The 19,285-nt window shown below is 42.0% G+C and overlaps 1 protein-coding gene across 1 annotated transcript; it reads right to left on the reverse strand.

The window, feature by feature from the left end:
* Positions 1 to 203: 203 nt before the first annotated feature.
* DUSP3 (dual specificity phosphatase 3) lies at positions 204 to 19,226 on the reverse strand. The gene is made up of 3 exons (XM_044444715.1): positions 19,087 to 19,226; positions 4,526 to 4,752; positions 204 to 627 (listed from the first exon to the last, which is right to left on the reverse strand). Exons 1-3 carry the CDS (start codon positions 19,206 to 19,208, stop codon positions 419 to 421), a joined length of 558 nt encoding a protein of 185 aa, XP_044300650.1. The 5' UTR covers positions 19,209 to 19,226; the 3' UTR covers positions 204 to 418.
* Between the last annotated feature and the right edge of the window lie 59 nt (positions 19,227 to 19,285).

Below are 19,285 nucleotides of genomic sequence, written 5' to 3' on the forward strand. Positions count from 1 at the left end.
ACCTGCAGGGTGCCCAGAACACAGCCAGTGGGGAGATGGGGGACAACAAGGACCAGCTGTGCTGTTGGGAACTGGGTTAACACAAAGCATAAATGAAAAAGACATTCACAAGTGTGGTGCAAAGTACCTCCAAACAAGAAAACACACACGCACACACTCTATATTAGGCAGACTCCAAAGTAAAGACACAAGAGACAAGCTGATGCCTGGCTGAATGGGGCTACGAGTCCACCATTCAAGTGTTTCAATATTGCAGCAACTCTGGTGCCTACATAAAAAAAATAAAATAAAGACAGGCCCATCTTCTCATGGTGGAAGAAAGAAAACCATTCACCTGCCTCCCTTGCGCAGTCCGGCAGTTGGAGCTGGCAACCAGAAGCAACTAACAGACACGAAAAGAGGCTGAGCGAGGCCAACACTACAGTTTCTTCAGCTTGCCCTCCTTCACCAATCTCTCATTGAGCTGACAGAGCTGCTTCAAGAAGCCATCATTGGGGCCAATCTCCCGTTTCTGTCTGACGGTGCTTACAGCAGTCTTGACATCCATGTTCTGCCGGAGCATGAGGTAAGCGATAACCAGAGTTGGTGAGCGGCTGTAGCCTTCACGGCAGTGGACAAACACCCGGCCTGGTTGGCAAAGAAGAAGAAACAACAAGGTACTCAGGATAGGCAATCATTCTTGTGCACAGATGTGTCTACAGTAGATTTGTGATGCCAAGAGGTAGTGAGTGGTAGAAGAAATGCAATTTGGGGAAATGAAGGATTTTGAAGGGAGAAGCAGAAAGGGTGAGGGATGCACAACTCCTCCCACCAGCAGTTTCTCCTTGCCAAATTCCTCCCCTACAGAGTTCCAAACAATTACTACTTCACAAAACACATTTGGAACTTTTTTTTTGGGGGGGGGGGGGTAAAGAAGCAGAAGCAGGCCAATGTGGAGTGGGAAAACAGCCAGCAAAAGAAAAGTAAGCATCACATCTTACTTTTTAAAATTGACTGGTTGGTTGGTTGTTTATTTGGTTGGCTGGTGGGTTCACTGGTTTGCCAGCTTCTAAGCTTCTTGCACCTTTATCACTGCTGTTGTATTGCTTTTGCCTTTTTAGAGCATTATGTATACTGAGAGCCTTTGCAGATGAAAGGTGGTTTGCCCATTTTTAAAGGAGCTAATATAAGGGGAGGGGGGAGCCATGGGGGGGGGACCCTTGTCCCAAGCAGCCCCATCCACTAGCTGCAGCACTCTCTGCTTCTGTGCTTTTGACTTTTCAGATCAGAGGCCATGACTCCCAAATAGGCTCACCCCACTCTTCCAAAGTGTATATGCATGAGTATATTTAAAATTGGAAGTCTGTTGGAAAAGGGCAGCCACTTATTTGTGTCCACAGTCTACTTGGCCTTCTTCGATCAAGAAAAAACAAGTCATCTTTCAGGTGCAGGGTGCAGGAAGATGAAAGGAACTACCTGAACAGAAAGGACAAAGGGAATTATCTGGTCTTCCACCAGAAGTGAAACAAAGAAGGTGTGCAACACATTAACAAGAAGTTACACCACATGTATGAGGGGAGAGTGTACCCCAACACCCCCAAAATGCTTCACATTCTCTGCTGAGCCTTCAACAAGTCAGTTACCTGCCTGGGGCCCTGAAAGACCACAGGGAATCTCCTGGCCTCTCTAAGAGAGACACAGGGAACCCCTGGCCAACAAAGCGGGTGGTAAAGCTTAGATTCCCCCTCTATACTGTCTTGCCAAGAAAACATTCAGGGCCACGTACACAGTTCCCTCACCACCACCCATCTACCCTCACAACATCCCATGAGGTAGGTCAAATTAGACTGAGAAGTAGCAACTGGCCCAAGGACCCTCAGTGAGCTTCATGATTTTCTCAGCTGTAGTTCAACTCTTTAACCCAACCTCACCCAATCTAGTGCCCACCAGTTATTGTTGTGCTACAGCTCCCATCATCCTTAAGCATTGGTCATTCTGGCTTGGGCAGATAGGCTCTTGTGTCCAAAGCTAAGCATCATTCCAAAAAATGAATGACACACTAAGCAAGGTGGTTCCTGTAACCTCCATTCTAAGAGAGGGGAGATCTCCACATACTTTGGACTCCCAGAACTCCTGACTGGAAAAATCCCTGCCTGAATCGCTTGGGCACTGCTGCCAGTCAGTGTCCAAAATACTAAGCTAGGTGGACCAATGGTATAAGGGCTGCTCCTACCCATCCATCTGTACAGCCTAGACCATGGTAAGACACACACAACAATCAGTAGAGTCTGCAACAGAAGGTGAGGAGCTGGGGAGGGAGGGAAGATTTAATGAGCTAGCAGAACTGCAAAGTCTGGGATGGACATGACCTTGGAAGGCTGTATATTCAGGGTCTCCAGATAATCAGGACACAATAATCCCTGAAAGGGGACCTGGAAGAGAAAGGGGACTTTTGCTGCTTCTCAAGTCTTGCATGTTAGGGATGCTCTTCAACAGCTAAGAAAAATGCTTAATAATTTTCCAAGCTGGCCATTGTCCCCACTCCAAATCTTCTCCAAGCAAGCAGCTGCTTCTTCCATCCACCCACTCTCTGAAGTTCCTAAAGCACTGGGGATGCTATGTCTGAGGGGAAGAAAAAGTGGGGGGGGGGGGGATTACATGCAGGAAAATGTATCAAAGGGGAAAGTGTTAACATCTTTCAGTTATAGCAGGCGGGGACACACATGCGCACGCCCCTTCTTAGAAATGTTCTGTAGTTTATTGATTTGTTTTTAAACAACCATTTAGGGTTGTATTACTAGGGATGTGTAAGGAACTCACATGGGAAGATTAAAATATGGCAGATCAGCATGGCTCAGCCCCCCAGAGTCCACTCTGTCAACCAAGGGCTGTCTCTGATCCAAGCTGAGCCCACACACCACCTTCTGCTTTTAAAACAGGTCACAATATGTGTATTCTTTATTTAAAGGAAGAGAAATCTGTGTAAAATATGGCTACAATTTGAGTAAATACGGTCACAATGTGCATAAATTGCAGCATTATTTTACATCAACTTTCCTGCCTTTAAAAGAAAAAAAAAAGAAAATATTCAAATCATAGCCTACATAGCCTACAAAAGCTGCAGGGGGAAAAACCCAATCTGGCTCTTTTTCGGCTGCTGAGTCAGTAAAGTACCCCAAAGTCAGCTGAGTGAAAAAAAGTCAAATTCTGCAGTGTCACCCATCATTATTTGTGACACATATTTGGATGTTGTGAGTATTATCCTCTCCAGAATACAGCATAGTTCAAACTGAGTTGAATTTAAACTTCTCAAACAATATCAACACACAGCATCTCCCTAGAAAAGAAAATTCATAATTTACACATGCTTTTAAAAATATACATGTTTACATCAAAGTGATCAATTTATAATTCTGCCCTAGAAAGGAAAATATGATCACTGATTTCACAGTTAACAACAACAGAAATGCCAGCAGTATCCAACACAGTGCCTACTGTGTTAGACTACAACTCCCATCATTTCCAACCAGAATAGGCCATTTTGCTGAAAGCCTTCTGGAAGCACGGTAGTAAACCTATGTTGATGAATGCATAATGTGCAGGTTGGTGGGATTATAATGTAAATAAATGCTCCTTGGATATGTAAAGTCATATAAGTACACAGGACTGGCTAGCAAAATGCATATGCTAGCAGTTGCAACCATGGCTAATGTAATAAACTAGATTATACTCTGTATAATGGCAGTCAAAACTCAAAAAGTGTATCTTCTGGATTAAAAATAAATGGTCACAATTTTCCACCAGGAGAACACACATTCTGCCTTTAAGAAGTTGAATCTGCTGGTGCTGAAAACATGTGTAGCTCTTTACTTCAAAGCAAATTATCTTTTGCACAACATACACACTTCTACTACTCTTGCTTTCTGGCTGGGGTAGAAAGCACAATCCAAAGTGGCAAAAATCCTACTCATGACTGCTGACGATCTTGTTTAGCCCCTCATTCACTCCCCCTACCCACAAGAGTATCTGAACATTCATCAAGATTCACATGCATACCTTTGAGTCTAATTATTAACCATATTTTATCATCATCATCTTTAAGAACAGGAGCCAAGATTCCCAGGACAAAAAAATTTGTTTGTTTCCAAAGCCAAACTCATTTGCACAGCATAACAGTTAGAAACATTTATGCTGCACATAACTTATTCACATAACTGTTATCCATAAGCAGGTGTTTGTACAATGACGGATTTGGGCATGTTTCTCCATATCTTCATTGTGGATTTGAAAACTAGCTGCTTCATCTTCCAACATAACAAAAGTTGTCTCAATTAAATGTAAAAGTTTTGTGTTGCGAGCTGCATCCCCCAAGGTAAAAACAAAAAACAGCAAGGGGCAGAAGCTAAGTCCAAGAGCAAGAAAGTCTGACCCTGATCCCATCACATCCATCACTGAAAAAAGGTCATCTCTCATGCAACTAAATAAGCCAGCCAATGCATTCACAGCGTGGAGATGCTGATTATATGAGTTACGCCACGTGCCTTACCATCTTTGTGGGCTAAGGCTTTCTCAATGAAGTCAGCAGCTTCCTCAAAGTAGCGGCTAAGGTTGAACTCCTGCGTGTCATTGGCCTTGATGCCATGATAAGTGATGCCTGTCCCTTCATAGAACTCTGCATTGGTGTTCACATGCATAAAGGACTTGCCTTCCGCTGCATTCAAAACATGGGTAATCCCCAGGCGTTGCAACCGCATGACATTTTTGGCTATGAACCTACAAAGAGAAAAATTAAGTCAAGAAGGAATGAACTGCCCAATTTTCAGGGAAACCTAGGAAATGGTAATTCAACACTGCATATATGGGCTTTGGAATCTGGAGAGGAAGTGGGACCTGCAACAATATGTCGCAGTCTGCAGTTCTGCAGGTACCATTCCATTTCCCATTCCCAGTTTTTTATTGCAGGTCCACCAACAGCTTCTTGCCTGATGGCCCACCAAGACTTGCAGCTGACAATGGCCAGCAATGACATCCAAGTGACAAACCACAGCCTTCCTGTGCATGCAAGCATCCTGATTTGTACAATGCAAAATTTTGTGGTCAGAGCAATTTCAGTTTCAGTTTGACTACATCCCTTCCTACATGATTTATGTTGTATTATGAGCCTGTATTCAGGCTCAATAACCAGATTTAAAAAGCAATTCATATTGGCACTTTACACTGTCACCAAGGCTGGACATCAGTGGCTGTTGTGGAATGAGACCTTTTTGTAAGCCATGTTCCATCTTTCCTTCTGGAGGCCCATCAGCGGTTCTGCTCCTACCAGACTGTATTTGTAAAGAGATGTTCAAGTGAGCATGGGGCGCCACCCCTAACAATAGGCAGAGCAGGGTAGGTAACTCGGAGCCTCTAATGGCGGCTTCCTGAACTTGTTGGCTACTCTCCTGGCTAGAAAACAGAGCTGTGTGGGCCACATAACGTTTCCTCCCGCCGCCCCCGTAGCCTGCTGCCTGAGCTGCGGCAGATGTTGCTATTCCATTGGCAAGACAGAAGTATGTTTCAAATGCCAATCCAGTTGGCTTCTGAATAGAAAGAGAAGGGAGTGCCATCTTTCCTTTTACTTCAGGCAGCAAAATGTCTTGGGCTAGCTGTAGATGAAAGAATAGTTTTATAGCACTGTGGAGAGATGCTGTTCAGAATCTGGCCGATCACACCATCTGCGTACAAGTATCCCCACCCCAGGCAACTGCAGCTAGTGCTCGCCACTCATTCCTTTCCTCTCTCTTCCTCTCACACACACCAGTTCCGTGTAGTTTGCTTTCATTTCCCTCTGCATTTGGAACCATCTGCTTCACAGACACCATGCTGCAAGGTGACATGGCGTTGCATACTAGAAGCAGTGAAGGGGGTCTGAGAAGATAAAAGAGGCAGCCTGCCTGGATCCTAGGGCTGCACCAGATAGCCTTTTGATCACTTCATCCTCTAGGACAAAACAGAGGTAGGCAAGAGATTGATCAGGTCCTGCTGGTAGATCTCTGGGTGATTATCAGTAGGTCGGCAAAGAGCTCTGATTCCTAAGAGAAACAACAAAAAGGCTTCCCACCCTGCCTCACTTCTAAATTAAGCGGCTGAGATGGAAGAAAGCTTGTGGTGAGTGAAGGGGAGAATTTGGAGTAGATTTTGAGTTAACAGGACTGTGAGTACAGTTCTGGTACTGCATGCAAATTCCTGGGCTAAGCATATGTTCAGAGACACCCTGTTCTTTAATTCTGTGTTGCCCGTGTCCCACCATTCTGTATGAGGCTCTGGTTGGTAGGCTTAGACGAAATCTAACAAAAAATATAATTCACAAAACTGAAATCTGCCCAGCTGTGTTCTAGGACCTTTCCCTTTGCTGCGAATTTACCAAATCCCTTGCCTGCAACTTCCCACAGCAATGTCAGGGGACAAAGTGTCAGTGGTACAGCACAGAGCAAATCTTGGAACACAGCACCAGTCACTATTAAAAAACAACAACGCACAAAGCCATAATGATTACATAGCACATCAAATGTCAAGTCTTCTTGCACTTGAAATTGCTGTATTGACAAGAGCTATTTGCTGTCAAAGTGATGAGACAGCCTTTTTGGTCAGGAGTAACTTGCATATCTGAGAGAAGGGGGAAAATAGAACAAGGTGATACTCAGAACAGTCTTGCAGAAATGCACAGTTCTAATCTATTTTCTTTTTTATTTATGGTGCTTTGGTGTTGCCCTATAAAGGGTTCTCTGAATGACATATATCAATTTGGGGAAAAGTACAAAACAAAATAATATTGAAAAATACAATTATAGTATAACACACACCACAGATGAAACATTGCAAACTTTAAAATACAGCCTCTCTTTAAAAACTGGAATTGGGGAGGGGGATTAAGGCATTTATTTGGTCCCTAAAAAATACACAGAAGGCACTAGTTGAGTGTGGAGGGTGTTCCACAACCGGGGTGCCAGCACTAAGACTACCTGCTCGCTCCTTCAACATGAATTATTCCCTACCAAGGCACAAAGAATTTAGGATTGCAATTTGATAGATGCTTTGATAGATTTTAAATATTTAATACCCTGCTTGTCAGTTTGATAACCTCCTGAGTGCTCATAACCAATCTAAGACAAAAATAAAAACACTACCCAAAAAAAAAGCATTAAGGCAGTAGGCTATCACTGTAATATTGGTTGTCTAACTGCACATTTGTGTGTCTGCTCAATTGTCTCTGCTGAAGTCAATGAAACTTGTGTCCAAGTAAAACTGTGCATAGAATAATGGCTTAAAATGCAATTAACAGAGGACTCCATACCTGGGGACATATGAACATCGAACATGGTGGGTTTTCCTTTTCCACAGCAAAGTGAACACAAAGTCAAGGTATAAATGTAATAGCAACAATAATAGGATTGCATTGTATATAAGGCCTGGGTAGATAAAAGTTCTTTACCTGATGCTGAAAACACTATTATTATGTTGCTGTTATTTTCCAATACTGCCGAATAGCTAGTTATTTGTGCAATTCACAACAACCCAATAACCAATTCAGTGTTTGGCAAGCCGCTCTGGGGCAGCATTTCACAGATGGGGTGCCACTACTAAGAAGGCCCTTTATTTAGCTGCTTTGACCTCCGAAGGACAGGTTACAAGACCTTTCCATAAGGGAAAGTCCATTGGGAAGCAGGCTGTCCTTTAACGATCCAAATTGTATTTTCCATCTGCTCAGTACTCCTTTTTGCATAGGCACAGGATTCTCTGCAGATAGAGCAATGGCAGTCAATCATGGCTAGGCAATTCAGAAATTGTCACCAAACCATAGTTAAGCTGCCTCAAGTTCCAGCAAGACCTCTGAACAGAACCACTGCCCTTCCCAATCTAGTGCTCTGTAGAGGTTTCAGAATATAATTCTCAGAATTTCTAACAGTTAGCCATGCTCACAGAAACTGAAATCCAAGGTATAGGTCGGGGAAAGCTTCCATAAGGGTGTATCACACTGTTAAGTGGAGACATCAGGACAACTAAGAGTTCAAGAGGAATGAAAGAAGAGACAGATCTTCCCTGCCTACATCTCCAAGGAAAGTTATGGACTCTCATCTGCTCTAAATATGGAACTCGCTCCAGCAAGCCTTATAATGTTACTCCTTCCCTGAGATGAATGCTATCCTCTGTGGAATATTACACTATCTGAGAGACAGGCTGTCACCAGCAAGGAGAAATCTCAGCAACCTCTTTGGTAAGATGAAGTCTGTAGGCAGAAGATTTGCCTCAGAGTACACATTAACAAGTTCACTCCTTCAGAGGAATGAACCTTCTTATTCATTTAAAATTATGTTTAGGCAAACTTTTTATGGGTGCACCCTCCCAAGGAGGCATACAGAATAAAAACACATATACATGCCAAAAAACAAACAGAAAAGCAATAAATATATATTCAATATAAAATACATTAATTATTGAATCAACAAGAAGGAGAGAATTAGGGGAGCTGCCATTCTGGGCATGGATGGTGGAAGCTGCAATTCATCCAGCTCAGGGAGGGGTGTGCTAGAAACATGGAAACAGAGGGAGCCAGAAGGGACCTCACGGGCCATCTAGTCTGACCCCCGGCTCCAGCCGGCTCTGCTCATGACATGCCTACCATCTGCATGTGCAGCCTATCCTTAAACACCCTTACCAGTGCGGCTTCTGTGAATTCCCCTCAAATTAAATACCAGTTTCAAAGAGATTTTCTTTAGGACTACAACTGGGGAGGAAAGGTTTAAATTCTGCCATGACACCTATTCCATATTCCCTTCCTTGTCAGAAGAGGCTTTTTGCATTTTGTACCATCTGAAGTGTAAAGGCAGAGAGCCACTTAACCCCCAGGTCTTTTCTGGCCCTCGAGAGACTGCATCGCCATAATAAACCCTGGATTGGGGGCATTTTGGCCTGTCACTGCCACTTACTAAAATATTTCGCCTGTCTTCTGAATTCAGCTTACTGGATTCAACTAAAAATTTCCCACAGCCCCTTGGGAGCCCTACATGGAAAGACGTTGTCATGGCGATAGTTCTGTGGAAACTCTCACGCATATATCGGCCATAGCTTCTGTGATGTCAGGCAGGATATTTCCTCTGCTTTCTCCTTGTTGTCATTCCCACCTACAGATCGCTATCCAAGCGGAGCTTAAGATGCCTGAAGAGGCTAGCGTCTCCTCTGATATCAGGGAGTGCGGTAATGCCTCCTTAATCTTTTGGGACCAAAGCAATAATGCCTCCTTAATCTTTGGGGAGAGGACGCAGAATTTAAGAATGTGCATCTTACTGTGAAATAGGAGACGGCCAAATGTCTCTCTCTCTTTTCTACTGTGAAAAGCCATTGCTGCCTTCAACAGCTCAGCCACATACCTGGAAGGAAGCAATGCCTATGCAGTGTTATTCCCAGGGGCATTCAGGGGGGAAGAGAAGTCTGCCACCATTTTGGCCAAGAGGGGCCACCATCTTGTCACCTACCCCACCCCAACCCCCCAACAAACAAACTAGCAGTAAGTTAAGATGCAGCATTGGTCCTGGGGCATTTGGTCCTAAAGACGTGACCAGGCTACTAAAAGCAACCAAGATGCTTTTTTATTTTTTATGTTTAATCTTTAAGTGTATATTCATTAGATAAAAGTTATACACAGCCGTATTAGAAGGCTCATTTACTTAACCCCCAGGTTAAGTAAACGTAGCCCAAGACATCCAGAGGGCATCAGGTTCCTTCTCTCTCTTGTAATATAAGGAACCTGATGCCCGCTGAATGTCTTGGACTACAACTTCCATCAGCTCTAGCTAGCAGAGCCAATCATCAGGGATTATGAGACAAAACATCTGAAAGGCACTACAGTGCATACATATGCTTTAAGTAACGTATTACTTAATAATCTAAATAATTTTATACCTTCCAATGATTCTAATAAAATGTATTAAGTACATTTTCAAAGACATGTTTAAAAAAATCTATAAAGTCATAAAGTTAATATCCCCATCATTAAAACCTACTGCATTTTAATCACCGGTTCCCACTATTACCCCTATATGTTTCAAAATGCTGAGCCATTAATTTAGCTGTGTCAGATAGATCCTATTTTTTAATAAGGGAAGAATAATTATACTTCCATCTTTTTGCAAACAATTTTCTTCAAATTTAAATTATATATAAAATCTGCTGTATATTTAAAGGAACAACTGTTTCTTTGTTCAATAGGTGTAGCAATAGTTCAGATTCAAAATGCAATAGAAAAATCTCACCCTAACTACCATTTGTCAGAATAAGTTTTGTTTTCATACACTTCCTCCATCTACTGGGGGAAATGTGCCTTTTTAAAAATTAAATTTAAAAGAGACACAGCACACAAACACACCCCATACTAATTTTAATGGTAGGTGCAAGTGGGAGTTTTAAAAAATGCACTGCACAGATCACCACCCTCTTGAGGGTTTTAGAAGGGGATTGCACAATTTCATGCAGGAAAGGCAATGTAAAATTAATTTGTATACAGACCATATGCTTTTTTTTCTTGAAAATCCAATCAAAAGTACAGAGGATTTAAAAGAAAAAATGGAGAATTCTAATTGCTCTGCAGGATTAAAAATTGTGTAAAATCTAAATTACTATGTATAAATATCCCTTTAGAGGAATAAAAGGAAATTAAAAGAATATCTAACTTAGACCTTTTGTTATTCTAGCTTTAAATATTTAGTAATTTGAACAACAAAAGTACAGTTTATAGAAATTTAATTTTCTAGAAATTAAATGTTTTTAATTTCATAAAGGAAAAAGAAAGGGGCAAAATTATCTTTATTTGGGAGGCTTTCAATAGTAAAATCTCATGTTATCAAAATTTTTATTTCTGTTTCAAAATACATCTTTTTATTCATATCTTTAAAAAAATCTGGCAAAACAAATGGTAGGTTTATAGCTGGAATTAATAAAAGCTTAAACAGTATAAAATATAGACCTGCTCTAACAGGTAGATTGGTTTAATACCATATTTAATAAAATACTATTATGTTTTTGAAATAACTCAAGTTGTTAAACTTGAATGTTAAGTTTTCAACTTAACTCAAGCTGTTAAAATGAATAGTGCCCCCAACCAGATTCATATAGATCTGATTATACTAATTTTGCTGTGTCTCATCTCTTCATCAAATTTGCCAAGAAATAAAGTTGACATATACAACCCTTTCACTACTGAAGTGGTTCAAATATGGCATAAATATATGCATTTTCAGCCTCTCCTATGTCTCTATTATGTCTCATTTTTGGATAATCTCAAATTTAATTTTCAAGTTAAATATGAGCAGTTTAAGTCATAGAAAACTATTTGGATTTACAGGTTTAGAGATCTGTTTATAAGTAGCAAACCAACTTCAGTGGAAAAAAATAAGAAGATAAAAATGCCCAAGAAATAGTTTGTTCCACATAATACAAATTAAAAATGTGTAGCCTATTCTTATAATACAACAAGAATAACAGCACTTGCTGTATTTGACAATTATTCCATTAAAGAGTTTAATTAAAAAGGGGGGATTAGCCCCAGTCATCTATAAGACTATTACTAAGAAGAAATATGGTAATAACATAGGAGTCAAGATCACTTGGGAAAAGAATCTAAATATTAGTATAGCAGAAGAAATATGGTCCTCACAGCCCTACAAGTATGTGTCAGCTAGGTCTAAATTGTATTAAAAACAATCCATATGGAGCATTTGTGCCCCACAAAATTATATAAAATTACAAGTTATCCCAGCTGTATTGGAGAAAATATGGTTTAAGGGGTTCACTTGAACACATGTGACTATTTTGTCCAAAGATCAAATCTTTCTGCTCAAAGTAATACAGTGGCTGAATAGGGTAACAAAACAAAAGAGAACTCCTAATGAAACTTTATTACTGTTTTCATTGTTTCCTGGGGAGAATGAGAAGCTGTGTTATAGAGAATTAGTGGAGATACTTTTAAGAGCTATGAGAACTAAGACTGCTAGGTCTCAGAAAATTGCTCGGGGGCTCTCCTTTTGAAAATATTTCAATAGACTATGGCCAGTGGCATTGGCAGAGATACTAATCAGTCGCTTTCACCTGGCTAGAGGGGAAATAAAGAAAGATAATTTTGTAATAACCTGGTATCCATTCTTTATATATATATATATATAAAAAATAGGGAAGATGACCCTCCAATTAATCAGCTTGATTTCTGGGGTAATACATTTTAATCCTGCATAGAAACAGTCTAATTAATAACTGATATCATAAACAAATTATATTATTCATAAGCAATGCTGTGTATTTAACATTTGAAAATAAAATAAAAGTCATGGAGGAAGGGGTTAGGTCTAATTGGAAATGGCCTTCAATAAACAGAATTGCCACACTTACAGCCAGATACCCTGGGTATATTTGGGTGGAAATGAAACAATGTTTTCATCTTATATGCACAAGCTTTAACATCTTGTATTATCCCCACTGCATCTCAGGCACAACTGCAAGGAAGAAATTGGAAGCACTTCCTTCCACCTCCAATAACCATGGTTTGTTATAAACCCATGTCAAATTATGGTTAATATTAACTATGACTTATCTGAACAATCCATAGTTTGACCTTGACTGACTCAGACAAACTATGAATAGAAGAAACCATAGTTTGTCCTGATTCCAAACAAGGTTGATAGAAAACAGGAAGAATATGCTTCTGACCTCTTTGTTGCACTCAGTAAACCATGGCTTAGCATTATGTGTAAATGATGGCACAACATACCAGCTGCTGAAGGGCAGACAGTGGGGGAGAACTGTTGACTTGCATGCCTTGTTTGTGAGCTTTCCAGCAGTATTTTGTATACTAGAACTGACACCCTTTCCTAGAGACATTTTCTTGCTGTCTGTGGTAAACCAGTGGTTGCAATAAGATTTCCAAGTACAAGTCTTCCTTGTTCACATTCAAAGTCTATTGTTTGGACCATGCTAATACAACCCAAGGACTATGTAAGTACCCATCACAGCATAAAAAGTTCTAGGAGACTTTCCAGATAACTCCATACATGCTTTCTTAACACAACACAAAGGATGATGCAAATCGAGCATCAAGAGCATGGTGTCCTGTGATCACAGAATGGAAGAGAGCAGCCTTGCAACAAGAAAAAAATCTAGGGAACAGACACATTTTTAAAATAATCACTTGGAAAAGGATGAAAAAGAAAAGATCTACATAGCCTTGCTTACAAGAATTCTCAAACTTTGTAATGGTTCCTAAAATAGCATTCAGGAGGGGGATATGAATGATCACTTAGATCCATGACACCCTTGCATCTAGATTCCACATGGTGCTCAAAATAGCAATGAATGGAGAAGCAGGGAATAGGAGATAACACAGAATCGCATGTTGCCCGTGTGCTGGGGAGCTGCAATATCCCTGCCAAAGAAAGGAGTCTGGGTCAGCAATTCACACAAAGGAACTTTAAAAAAAAACCTTTGCGGTGTACACTGGGAAAGAGGCTGCTTCCTGGGAACAAATATAAGAACAAAACTGTCTCCTGGATTTTATCTTGATCTAACCTTTGGATTATAATATTGTTTTAACACCTCTTGACCCTGTTCTCTCTGGTTTGTTCACCTCTTTTTCTGCAGATGGTGCAGTTCTGCATCCTGTATTTCTAGTTCAGAGAAGTTTGACCTTTCATTCTGAGTGCTTTAAAATGCATAGAATTCACTGATGCCGTGCTTGGTTAGCAATCCTGTTTCAATGACCTTGTCAGCATCAGTACCAGTCAATGTCCTCTTCAAACATGACCTTCAATGATTTTTAAAATAGACTTTCTTCTTGAATATTAGAAAATTGAAGTAGGAGACAGAGGATTTGGGGTGCTACGTTGCAGAGTTTCACAAATACTTTATCCAATATCCACTAGAAAATGTAAAGCCCATCACCGCGCTAAAAGTCTGCTCTCAAGCTCCCTCCTCCACCAAGCACTCATTGTCTGGGTTTTGCATGACACAGCAGGCAACCACGGATTTAAAAAACTCACACCCCTGCTTGTCATGTCACGTGCATCCAGTCATGGTGATTGACATTGTGGCTATAACTGATAAGACTCGACAGTCTGTGCAACGGTATCACCCTCCCACAATCTCTTGTTGTGTATGGTGGCCAGGGAGTAATGAGAGTTGAAGGGCTTTTTTTGGTCAAAACATGCATAGGACTGCATGCGAAGTATCTATTGTTCTGTCTGTAGAGACTACTGCATCTAGAATATAGACTGAGCCAAACATGAAAACATGCAAGTAGCTCTCTAGTCACTGCTTGGCAGTACCTTTTGATGCTCAAATCATGGTAAGCACAATCATGGTTTAGCACTCTGTAACACTGGCAAAGTGTTTGCAAATTGGGAGCAATACAAAAATGTGTGCATATTAAATATGGATTCCCTGCTGAGAGTACCAAGGTTTAAGAACATATGAGCTCCCTTACTGTATTAAACAAGTGAGCTACCCAACTCCCAGCACTGCGTGCCCAAGAGCAGGCCTTGCAAAGCAAGTATCAACCACTGTTTTACATACTTAGAATCACCAACATGAATTAGAATCCTCACTTTGCTCACAAGCATGCAGTGTAACAGATGAGGATCCCTTCTTTGAAAACCACACCCCATTCACAGAATTTTGTAGACATCATCTTTAACTTGTGACCCTTCTATGTTTTCCCAATTGCTGCTTCTCCCTTTTTTCTTACCATGGAAAATCCGTTAAGACGAAAAGCAGCACAGTGCTTTCTGATCATCAGTGCAGGAATTCTCTGCCTGGAAGCACCAAGAGCTTATACCTATACTCTTACAGAGTGCATAGGACTGAGCTCATGAAGCTAAGTGGACCAAAGCCCATCAATGTCAATAAACCAAAAGCCCATCAGTGTCAATAAACCCAGGCATTCCTAACTATGCAGAGGACTGGGTTCTAGAAATAGGGGTAAATCCTTCTTCTGACCAGTCAAGGCTATCTCCCTGGATTTGATTATGTGGTAATGAGTTCTTGCAGTAAGGAGTTCCATGAGTTAAACTGCTTCCCTCTACTATCCAAAAAAATAGTTTATACAAAAACACAGTTTAATACCCATGTTTACTTTTATCTATATAATAAAGAATGGCAGTTTTTCTTTTCCTTTTGTTTTGATTGACCCTGGCTCCACACTTGAACAGCAGGCTCACACAGATAAAGAGATCTGATATCGCTTTTCCCACAACTTATTTTCATGCCAGGGATACACATTTTTGTGGTATTAGGTTGCCTTTAAAGGCAAAGTGCTGGGCTGATTAAAGTGATGACAATCCTAAAAAATATCCACAACTTTTCCTCACATTTCAAACAGGTCTTCGTTCCAATTTTGTGCACACTGCTCTGGAGGAAAGCACCACTGAATATTTGGGGCTTATATCTAAGAAAACATATAAAGAACTGGGCTGTAAACATGGACAAACATCCATGCTTAACTGACAACTACAGATTAGAGTGGTATGACCCACCCCATTAAACACCCCATGTAAAAAGCTCCCTCTCAGCAAAGGGGGTTACTCTATTCCAGGGAGTACCTAGCATAGAAGGGGGAAAGGTTTTAGCCAGGTCTCTATTTCTTCATTTTCTGCCTGCAGGAATTTGGAGCCGTTATTTTTTTAAAACACCAGGGAAGTTTTCAAAACTGATATTCCCCTCCTATAGCCTGAAGTGGTGCATTCCATTCCACTACCTTGAAATTTTTGTTCTGATGTGGAAATCCAGCCTGAACAATTCAAGTGGAAATGCATTGGGGTGTTTTCTGAAGACTTCCTCAGCTGTGGCCTAAATAAATAATTGGCTGGGTGCAGATTTAGTCACACATAGACTTAGATCCATAAAAATCAATGGAACTTCAGCTAGTGGGTTAAGCTAGTGATTTCAATGGGTCTGAGTTTCACTAAATCTGTTCCTAACCCAAAACAACAAATGCCACAATGCTTTCTCTCCTATACAGTGGCTAGATTCAGACAATACAACAATGCACACTCAAGGGTTGAGGATGTGTTCAGAAGGAATTGTTGAAATATGGGTTCTGTTGTCTGAACCCAGCCATGGTTTGTTGACTTCAAACAAACTATGGTTTGTTAACTGCAAACAATGCACAATTCACAATTCCACAAGAAACTTTGGATTCTCTGTGGTTAACAAGCCTTGTTTAGTTCAGTTGGATTCATGTAAGATGACAGTGCATGTTTTAACAACCCACACTCAGAAGTTGAATGTGGGTTATCACGTTGCTTCAACCCATTATATCCATGTGAGATGTGGGCAAGGGCACATACTTCAGTGGTGGAGCACATGTTCTGCATGCAACAGGTCCCTGGTTCAATCCCAAGCCTCCACAGGTCAAAAATCACAGGTAAGACACCCCTCTCTGCATGATGCCTGGGACAGCGACCACCAGTCAGGAAATAAATTACTGCCTTAGGCCATCTATATTGTCCATATAAGGCAGCTTCATAGGATTCCATATAAAACATACCCAACAGTTTGAAAAGGCACCCCTAAACTCTTCTTGCTTACCAGGAAAAAAGCCAACCAACTGGGCATGTAGACAAGGGCAGGTGTGAATTAGGAAGGTTTTCCTTTATAGCAGAGATGAGCAACTTGTAGCTCTCCAGATCTTTTGGCCCACAACTCCCAACAGCCCCAAGACAACATAGCCAATGATAAAAGATAATGGGAGTTGTAGTCAAAAACATATGCAGGGCCACAAGTTGCTTCAGGACAAAGCCATCCCACAGTGCTTGGCTTGAAGAGGACTCTTCTGCAAACTAACCAGCCTTTCACAGCTTAATACCCTGTATTTGTTTTGGACTTCAGCACCAATCAGCTTCAGCCAACATGGCCATTGAACAGAAATGCTCAGAGTGAACATCCAACGCATCCCCACTGGAGAAGGCTGCTTGAAAAAATCTCGAAGTTTCATCTCCCAAAATGTGAACACAAGGAGCAGGGCCTATCCCCACCCTATTTCCTCAATGCCTGTTTAAAAGCATTCTAATAAATGAGCACCCTGAATTCTGAAGTTTTTCTATAGCCTTGTAAAATGTTGATGCAAGATGGAAGCCAAGCCAACCTTATATTTTACCCAACAAAGTTTTCTCATATACTTTGCAAATGCAAGAAAAGAAAAACTCCAATTTGGTCAGTCCTACACTGATGGGAACTTCCATGCAACAGGCAGGACTGTGCTTCCTAGAAGGTCAGGAAAGATTTTGCTCTCTCTTCCAGGGTCCCAGTGCCAGTGAGAACAAACAACAGTGAATTAGTTATACCAAAGGGCTGACTTGGTCTAAAAGGGCTGAGGAACCTGAAGACCTCTAGTTGTTGTTGCATTCCAACCTCCATTTATCTCTATCCCTCCGACAGTAAGGGATTCATGGAGTTGCAGTTCAACAACATCAGGAAGGCCACAGGTTCCCTCCAACATACAGTGGACTCATATATTCTCACATCTATCTTGCGGAGAGAGAGTTTCCATGTCAGAAGCTGAGGCTACAGGGCAAGCTTTGTGCCCAACCCCTGGGCCCTCATGTCCCTAGAACCTCAAATCCCACTCCAGTCATGTGAAGTTGTGCTAGAGGATGTCTGGCGGGGCTGGCGCAAGACTGCCTGAAGAGAACAAGATGTTGGCCTCTCCTGTTGCATACTCAAAATTCCACTGACAGTTGACTCTTTCTTCAATAAAGAGAAAGGGACAGTGTCTTCCACAGCACTTGAAGGCAACAGACTAGCTTAGAGGACAGAGGGCAGGCTGCTTGACATGTAGCATCTTTTGCCTGAGGTGACTGCCACCCCTGACTAATGGCAGAGCAGGCCCTGGTTTTGAACAAGGTGTTTAAAATAATCTATGGTGCAGAGAAATATGGGAGACATTTTTCTCCCTCTCCTGTGACACTCAAACCCAGGATCATCCCATGAAGGTTAGTGAAACGTTCAGGACAGGTAAAAATAAGTATTTCTTCACACAACATTTAGTTAAACTATGAGATTCACTGCCACAGGAAATGGTGATGGTCACTGATGTCGACAGCTTTAAAAGGGGATTGAACAGATTCATGAGGGAGAAGGCTATCATTGGCTACTAGCCTTGCTGGCCATGTGCTTCCTCCTTTAACAGAGGTGGCATGCCTGCCCACAGCAGTTGCTGAAGAGCTTGGACAGGCAGAGACCTTGGACCCACCCTGCTTGAGTGAACCTATGGACAGCTGGTTTGCCACTGTATGTACCGAGTGCTGGACTAGACCGATCCTTGGTCTGATCCAATATGGTTTTCCTTACATGAGAACCCACACTCAAGGGTTCAGTGTGGTTTGTTGATAACCCATGGGTTGTCATCAAAATTTGTGCTGTCTGACCCCAGCTGAGATAACAAACCATGGTGAACAACCCAGAGTTCACAATCCCTTGATAAACAAAGGGTTGTCATCATGTGCAGTCATAGTTAGCAAGCCATGGCTTGTTAGCACAGTGATGAATTCAGACAGCTTAATAACACCCATGTTCCAGCAACAATTCACAGCTCAAAGGCAACACAGACTCATCCCAAGAATGTGGCTTAATCATACTGTCTAAAACCAGTCAGTTTTCACTTGGTCTCAGTTCCTCAAGCTGTAGAATGGGAACAGCCACCCATCCCAATGAGCAAATAAGACAAGGAATATATAACGTTTTCTGCCAGCCTTGGAAAGAGGTTAATTAATCTAATTCTGAAACATACAGACTTTTCAAGTCGAAGAGATGCTTCAGGGTGAACGGGGGGGGGGGGATGCTTCTAACACAGTCACTGGGCCAGCTTACGGCGGTCGGGGTCCAATCCTCCCGCAACGTATCTCGCCCCCACCTCCAGCAACGCCTCGCCTTCCTTCCAGCCCTCCGCCCGGGTAGGCGGATCCATCCCCACCTCCTCCTCTCCAGTGCTTCTCGTGCTAGTTCGCAGGCCTACAGCCAGCCGAAAGCAAGGGGGGCTGCTGCCGCCCCACGCCGGGCCGGTTCCGGGGAGGGCGAAGCAGAGAAACTCACGCGTTGCCCACGTGGATGCGGGGCACCACCTCGTTGCTGTGCGCGCTAGGGAGGCTGTAACAGCCGCTGCCGTTGGCCAGCAGGTCGTTGAGCTCTTCCACCGAAATCTGGAACTCTGACATGGCTCGTTCGCCCCGCCGATATGGGCAGGGCTGCCTCCCCGCTCCTTTCCCCGGGCCCTGCCTGATAGGAGGGGCCG

This window comes from Varanus komodoensis, unplaced genomic scaffold, assembly GCF_004798865.1.
Source record: "Varanus komodoensis strain SLA01 unplaced genomic scaffold, ASM479886v1 scaffold45, whole genome shotgun sequence".
NCBI lineage: Eukaryota > Metazoa > Chordata > Lepidosauria > Squamata > Varanidae > Varanus > Varanus komodoensis.

Bases quoted from the DNA above. Each gene is read 5' to 3' on its own strand.
- DUSP3 (XM_044444715.1), bottom strand. From the start codon at position 19,208: ATGTCAGAGTTCCAGATTTCGGTGGAAGAGCTCAACGACCTGCTGGCC. The intron at 4,753-19,086 runs GTGAGTTTCTCT...TTCTCTTTGTAG, and splicing joins CGCATCCACGTGGGCAACGC to GTTCATAGCCAAAAATGTCA. The intron at 628-4,525 runs GTAAGGCACGTG...TTTGCCAACCAG, and splicing joins AGCCTTAGCCCACAAAGATG to GCCGGGTGTTTGTCCACTGC.